This window comes from Micropterus dolomieu, linkage group LG12 (assembly GCF_021292245.1).
Source record: "Micropterus dolomieu isolate WLL.071019.BEF.003 ecotype Adirondacks linkage group LG12, ASM2129224v1, whole genome shotgun sequence".
In the NCBI taxonomy this organism is placed as follows: Eukaryota; Metazoa; Chordata; class Actinopteri; order Centrarchiformes; family Centrarchidae; genus Micropterus; species Micropterus dolomieu.
This window is the reverse complement of record NC_060161.1, coordinates 24,446,966-24,454,306: the sequence shown is the minus strand read 5'-3', so window position 1 is coordinate 24,454,306 and position 7,341 is coordinate 24,446,966. Positions and strand designations below refer to the sequence as shown.

Below are 7,341 nucleotides of genomic sequence, written 5' to 3'. Positions count from 1 at the left end.
GAAAAGACTAGAAAGGCGCTATACACGTACGGAGCATTTACATTTAACCATGTCAAATGTTGTAACTCGGCAGTTTTAGTCAGGTGTTATGAAATAGCGAACATAGTGATGTACAAAAGTGATGAAATCTTTATTATGCAATGTTCTGTTCATGCTGCTGAACATTGCGTACATTATAATGGCATACATGTGTGAAAAAGACAGGACTCCATGTACTTATCTGGACCTCTTGTGAAAATTACACAGCAGCCGGAATTCAAATAAATAAATAAAAACTTTATTAAGTTAACACATTGTCTTTTATTGATGAATACAAATTACCATACACATTTCTATAAAAAATAAAAACAACATTGTAATTCCTACATGTAAGAGATATGTGGTCATGTGTGTGACCACAAATTTAAACATTATTTTTATTTGACAAAAAGAGGCAGTGATTAAAAATATATGAACTCTGCAGACACATGATAATTATTTTGTACATTTCTGAAACAAGGAAAGAAAAACAAGGAAAATGTTTTTTTGGGGTTATGGCTTTACCTGTGAACAGTCGTTCTTTGAACAAGACGGCCATGCTAATGGCTCTGCGAGTCTGTACTTCTTTTCATGATTGTGTGACATTGCCAGGTGTTGGTTCTTCAACTATGAAATGTAGATTCTGTTGACAGGTTTTATGACTGCATAGGTAACATTTTTCAGTCTAATTTCTAAAGTCATGAAAGTTAAGGCTTGTTTGTGTATAATTAATTAATGAAGAAGTGTAGCCCAGGAAAAATGTCTTGGGTTTGGAGCATAGATGAAGTGCTACTCTAGCTCCTCAATATTGGCCAGAGTTTTGAGTTCAGGCTCATTGAACTCATTGCCTGCCACACTGCTGCTCCTCTCCTGGTTCTTGCTTTTGAAAGACTTCCCCAGTTTGACCGATAGCGTGTACAGGACAGAGCTCTCATCCGGTGAAGAGCTGCTGCGGCTCATATGGACACTACGGCTGAAGGTAGATACGCTCCTGCTCTCCGAGTTGGTGGCCTCAAAGAGCTTGCCCATGAAGCTGAGGCCGGCCTGGCGGATGTGGGAGCTGCCAGCAAACACGTAGAGAATGGGGTTGACAGCGCTGCTGAAGTAAGCAAAGGCTGTGACATTTGGACGCGCTGTAAGGGCCGCCTTGATCACTGAATCATTGCTCGCACATAGACCGACCACCTGGAAGAGGGAAAAAAGAAAAAAAGGTTATAGGTAGGGAGGAAACAGGAAATAAATACATTCTCAATTAAGTGATGTGGACATATGCAGCCCAAAACTAATAAAGGTCCCTCAAATAAAGGCCTGGTCAAAAAACAGTGAGGTGGTGAAATTACCTGTTCAATAATGGCTCTGGTAAATTCAGCTTATTGTCAGCACTAATTCCACTGGTACAACAGCAGAGCCACATCATACAGACCACTTTTGTGGCTCTTGAGTTTTTTTCTTTAAGGAAGGGAAACTGTTCTCACAGCCTATTTCATTTTAGTCGCTTCTACTTTGCTCTTTTTTAACCTGGCGTAAGCTACTGTCAATAAAACTCAACATTTCCTGCAGCGGTTTCACTTTAAAATATATGAGCAAAGGGAAGAATCATTCCCTTTAAGGCTCCTGAAGACTTTTAATGTGAAACTTCACTGTTATTGACAGTCACCAAACACAGAATCAAAAAACAGCAAAGTAGAACCAACTGCAATTAAATAGTGAATGAGAACAGTATTTCAGATAAAAGTAATAATTGTAGATTTTGCATTTAGAACAAACAGCATCAACAGTAAATTATAACAAGAGCATGTTAGAAAAATCTTACTGGAAAAAGTCTTACTAGAATAGGATTTATGTAAAATATGAAGTTGTTTCAAATAAAGGTCTGTAGTTCAGTTGAGCAAAATAGTCCTTCTATTTGAACATTTACATTCATTTGTGAAGCTTTTAAATTCCAGTGATGATGATGGGATGAAGAGTTTCAAAACCCACAGTTTTTATATAACAACTTGGGTTCACTGAAGGATTCAGGGTGTAGTAATATCTTTATTTGTAGGTTTAAAGAAAGTGATGTGTCATAATTGGTCTGGGTCAACATGCATTACAGATATCTTAGTCTTAAAATAATTTCATTAATTATGCTGACTTTACTTGTTTGAATGCTTGCACATTTTTGGCATCTAATAGCTCTAAGATCTAAAGCTTAACAAAATCACCTCTATGATGTTGACGATGTGATAGGGCAGCCAGAATATTGCAAAGGCACTGATGATCAGCAGGATGAGGCGGCTGCCTTGCCCTTTAAGGTGGAACTTTGCGCTTTGCAGACGGCAGATGACGGAGGAGTAACAGGTATTGATGAGGGAGAAAGGCACCAGGCAGCCCATGATAGTCTCAAACAGGTACTGGAAGACCCGGTGACCTGTGCTGCCCCAGTGGTATGACTTGCAAAAGCTCAGAGTGATGTTGTTTGGTAGTGTCTTCTTCAGATTACTGTCAGAGAAGATGAGGAAACAATTCATACAAACAGAAAGTAAATGTGACAGTGGATATACTACTACTACTAACTAATACTACTAACAACATGCTTTAATGTATCAGCCCAAACGTATAGCAGATATATCTGCATATTTCTGAACCACACTAAAATGTGTGACAATTGAGAGAAAGGTCTGAAGTGAAGGCCAAACCTTTTTTATATTAACTATACCATGAGATGTATGGAAGTTTATTAGTGACAAAACTATTACACAACAACTCAAGATTTAAGATCACATAGGAACAGATATTTAAGATGGAAAAAATCTGTTTTTGAGCCCACAAGAGGAACCATGCAGATTTGAGTGAAGGACGGGGCTTTCTTTTCTAACGGTCTTAAAACCTGCACACTCTCCGTTTGGGCAGTTTGTATTGTTCTCATGCAAACACCACCTGAGAGAATAACAATTGGGTTTGAGTTGTAAATTATGTTCTTAGACTACAGCCACGGCAGACTATTTTCATCATGTCATAAATCTGCATCTGTCATCATGTCTTTTAATTATGATTCATTTGCTCACCTAAAAGCTTTTGTACAGCTGTGATTTTATATAGTGATGGTTCATGGTTAGAGCCTTAAACCCTAGGCCACCTGGGCGCCCCAACCAATTGTTTTCTTGTTGATTAACTTCCATATACATATTGTCTGCCTGCTAAACTGCATCACACTGTTATTGTCTTCGAAAATAACTAATAACTACAATCCAAAAATAGAAAGCATCATATTTCTAATTATGGTTGATTTTGTTATGAAAGAAAAATTCAGATAAGACATTTGCAAATGTATTAATTCATCATCCTCTGAAGTGTTTTTATTTCCTCATCTATTAAAAATATATTCCACACAGTACTGAACACTTCACATCATGTGGCAGCCATTAAAAAGTGTTCTTTGCACATTTAGAAACATTATAGTTTCAAAGGAAATTTTAGTCTTACCTGCGATAGAAAGGCATCGGCAGTGACAGGATGAAAGCTAACACCCAGACCGCCAGCAGGAGAACCAGCAGGGAACGCTTGGTTCTCATTCTCTGGGAGAGAAAAGGCCTTGTTACGGCCAGCCAGCGATCCATACTCATCAGGCAGATGAGGTAAATGGACACATACATGTTCACACTTGAAAGGTAATGCACCAGCTTGCATGCTGCCGAGCCAAACTCCCAGCCCTTGCCTCCAGCCAGGAAGCGCAGGAAAAAAGGGGCACTGAGTAGCACAAAAGCGTCTGCCAGTGCCAGATTAAGCACCAACAGACAGGTCACTGAGCGCTTCTTCACATGGCAGAGCACCGACCAAACAACAAATAGGTTTCCGGGGAAGCCCAGCACAAACGCCATGGTCAGGATGGCGATCCCAGCCATGGCTGAGGCACTGATAGGCAGAGAAAAGGATGCAGAGGAGGACTGGAAGGTGGTGGTGGTGATATTGGATGCCATTTGGACAGCCTCTGAAGGATCTGAGTTTGGCTTCAACAACTCTGAATCTGACACAAGCTTCAAGAAACAGACAGGAAACAGGATATGTTGTATCAAGTTTTTAACATGTAAATGTGTGTCAATGCCACGGAATATTGCACAATGTTTTTTTTTCTATCTGTGTTACTGTCTTTACACAACATATTTCTAGAACATGACAGACGACAGTTTCCTGTAATCATCAAACAAGCATAAACAAGATAAAAGCTTATGTGCTGCCTTTGTGGCAATACATTTATCCTATATTTAACCAAGCAAAAGTCTACTTGAGATTAAAATCTCTTTTTCAAGAGTGACCGAGACAGCAGCATAAACAGTGTTACAACAAATACATTACAAGCAGACAAATACAATTGTCACACAATATAAACAAGTGAACACAATATCCAGTTAATATGTAATGCAAAGTCAGGGACAAAATTCCAGTTATAATGCATAAACAGATAAAGTTTTCGAAAATAATTTCAATGAAAATTTAGGAGCAATGTCGTTGACCCAGAATGCTATTTTCTTGATGCATACATACATACATTTTCTTGATACATTATCACTGTAAGTTTCTCATGATGTGATAACCGAACATTTATTGCGTTTTTTTATTGCGATTTGTGTGCAGCAAACAAATTGAACAGTGTAGCATGAATAGTCCACTAATATTGCATTGTCAAATAAAGCACTGTGTACTGAAAAGTGTATACTTGTTTTCTTTTGTCATTTTGACTTTTTGGTGGTGCGACAGTATTAAGACTTTAATTATTATTATTTTATAATTATTATATTATATTATTATATTAAGATTTTGTTTAATGTCCTGCATTGTTCAGATCTACAGAGATTGAGATGTATATATTTATTTTCTTTTTTTCTTTTTTTGCAATTTGCTTCTGATGCATTGTTTAATTTAAAGTCGTAAAGATGGTCAGAATGTGCTGAAATGTTTTTATACCTGCAAGCCAGCACCTCTCGTGTGCACAGGTGTGCATTTTCCTTTAGCTGTGCAAATAAATCTGAGAATATAAAGGTCTTTTGAAGGAGCATGATATGTGCTGAATTAATCTGACCGGTACTTAGAACCACAAAATGACTAAGGAGCGGAAGAGACAGTGAGGATCAATGTAAACTTATCAAACCTTTTAATCTTCTCGTTCTAAAAGAAACGTTTCACAGAAAGCAGCTGCCTTTATGTTACGAAATAAATTATAATTCACAAATAGTGATGAAATGTTCACCAGCTGTATTTAAATAATAATAGCTCTTTCTCATTAGATTAACGTTCCTTCTCTTAGTTGTGTGACATAATTGTATGCTAAAATGTTTTTGTCAGTTATCTTTAGAGGAAAATCTATTTTGGTAATTGGTAATGTTTTAATGAATAATATAAAACTCCTTATACATCCACATACCTTCAGCTGTAGATCCACTCCAAATGTTTACCAATTTCCATTTATTTTACACCTTGCCTGATCTGCTATTAACTCCTAGGCTACCCTCTGCTTTAAAGACTGCATGTGGAGAGAAAAATAAATGTACATATATATATATATATATATATATATATATATATATATATATATATATATATAAATATATTGAGTAAGAGGGGTCATGTGAAGGGAAATCCTGTGACAACAGGAAGCAAGCTTGAGTCACTTTCAACGAAGCCGTTGTTCCTCCTGCACATTTGATTCTGTTATTGCAGATTGGTGCATTACATACTACATTATACTGGTATACACAGCAGCTTCACAAAGAAATGTTGACACATCTCCTTTGTAGAGCAGTATTTGCAGTTATCCAGAAAATAGACATGCTAATGTTGTTTCATAATGTGAAATATTTTGACAAATTTTAGAACAGAAAAGAGCAGATGACATCATTTTAAATGAAGAGCAAGAATGAACAGCGCAAGACATCGTCATGAGGGTGAATAAGGCAGGGAGTGAATATTACGGTAAACTGTCAGGATGTTGTTGATACATCATAATACATGTTGAAATCATGCCTCTATCGTGTTCATAGTTTTCTTCTCTTGCACCAGACATTTTGGCAGATTTACAGCATATTTCTCTTTCCACATATCTCATTTGACTCAAGTTAGAGACAGGACGTATTGAATTGCATAAAAAAGTTGTGATGCGCCACATTTTCCGGAAAAAGTGCTTTACATCATTTTGTATTTTTCTGCATTTAGAGTTTTTTACATGCATGCTCACAGTGAAGTATAAAAAATACTTCAGATTAGGGTTTTCTGTTTAAAGCTGCACTAATCAATATGACAATCCCAAAGAAAAACTCTCTACTGTTTTGATTTACACTCATGGGTCAGCAAAAAAAAAAAAAAAGATAAACCCACTGTATACAATCTGTCCAGCACCAAATGGCAGACAAAGTTAGCAACTAGCTGGTGAACATAGTGGAGCATTGCACAGATAATATTTCCCACAGGAGTTGGTCAAATACAAATGTTAACTTTTGACTTTTGTTTTTAGATGGATGGACCATGGTTCATATAGTATATACTGTATTTAAACCAGTTTTGCCTCTGGTCTCATTCTCATTCATTCCCTTCAGTTCAGAACAGTACAGAAAACAACCCATCACTAAAAAAAGACAAGTAATCATGCTTTATAAATGCAATGCAAGAGAACATCAGGAATTTAACTTCCACATTTTAAAGAAAGTTTAGTTTTGTCAATGTTTTATTTTAACTTCTTCCTAATGTGTTTCTGTATACTTCAGTGTCCTTCAGTTTACTTAGAAGTTTGTCTGCCACTGTTGCCTTTATCTAGCTTTGTTTCCTGTCTTTTGACTTTGATTACCTGATGTGTCTTATCTGTTCATGCACCCTTCCTGCTTGTGTGGTTGTCTGTAAATATTGTCCTCAGTTCTGTTCAGTCTTTGTCGGCTCTTTGTCGAGTGATCCTGCGTGTCTCAGTGTCTCACTACTCTGCTGGACATTTGAATATATCTTCCGTCTGGATTAATGCTTTCAACATTTGGATTCTGCCTTTGTTTGGACATTTACCTGCCACCAACACATGTAAGCCTTGTTTCTGTATTAGTGACTGTTTGCATCTGGGTCCACATCTCTGTTTATTCTGCTTCTGCTTTGTCATTGCCATTGTGGCATCAAATGGCCAAAAAAAAAATAATAATAATTCGTACAGCTTTAAACACATAAAACATATGTAACCCTTTTCACCATCGGCTCGTGATGAGGCAAGTACACTATAAAGCAACATATAAAGTGTTGAGCCCCCTTAACCCTAATGTTTGGTAAAATGGTGAAAGAGACATCCCATTGTATAATAAACCTGTCTAGGAA

The 7,341-nt window shown here is 37.0% G+C and overlaps 1 protein-coding gene across 1 annotated transcript; it reads right to left on the bottom strand.

Annotated features, from left to right (window-relative positions):
- Positions 1–317: 317 nt before the first annotated feature.
- ltb4r (leukotriene B4 receptor) lies at positions 318–5,486 on the bottom strand. Its single transcript, XM_046063901.1, has 4 exons — positions 5,420–5,486; positions 3,484–4,034; positions 2,223–2,499; positions 318–1,203 (listed from the first exon to the last, which is right to left on the bottom strand). The coding sequence occupies exons 2-4, from the start codon at positions 3,975–3,977 to the stop codon at positions 808–810; spliced, it is 1,167 nt and encodes a 388-aa protein (XP_045919857.1). The 5' UTR covers positions 3,978–4,034; positions 5,420–5,486; the 3' UTR covers positions 318–807.
- Between the last annotated feature and the right edge of the window lie 1,855 nt (positions 5,487–7,341).

Bases quoted from the DNA above. Each gene is read 5' to 3' on its own strand.
- ltb4r (XM_046063901.1), bottom strand. From the start codon at position 3,977: ATGGCATCCAATATCACCACCACCACCTTCCAGTCCTCCTCTGCATCC. The intron at 2,500-3,483 runs GTAAGACTAAAA...CTTCTCTGACAG, and splicing joins CCGATGCCTTTCTATCGCAG to TAATCTGAAGAAGACACTAC. The intron at 1,204-2,222 runs GTGATTTTGTTA...TCCCTCTTCCAG, and splicing joins ACATCGTCAACATCATAGAG to GTGGTCGGTCTATGTGCGAG.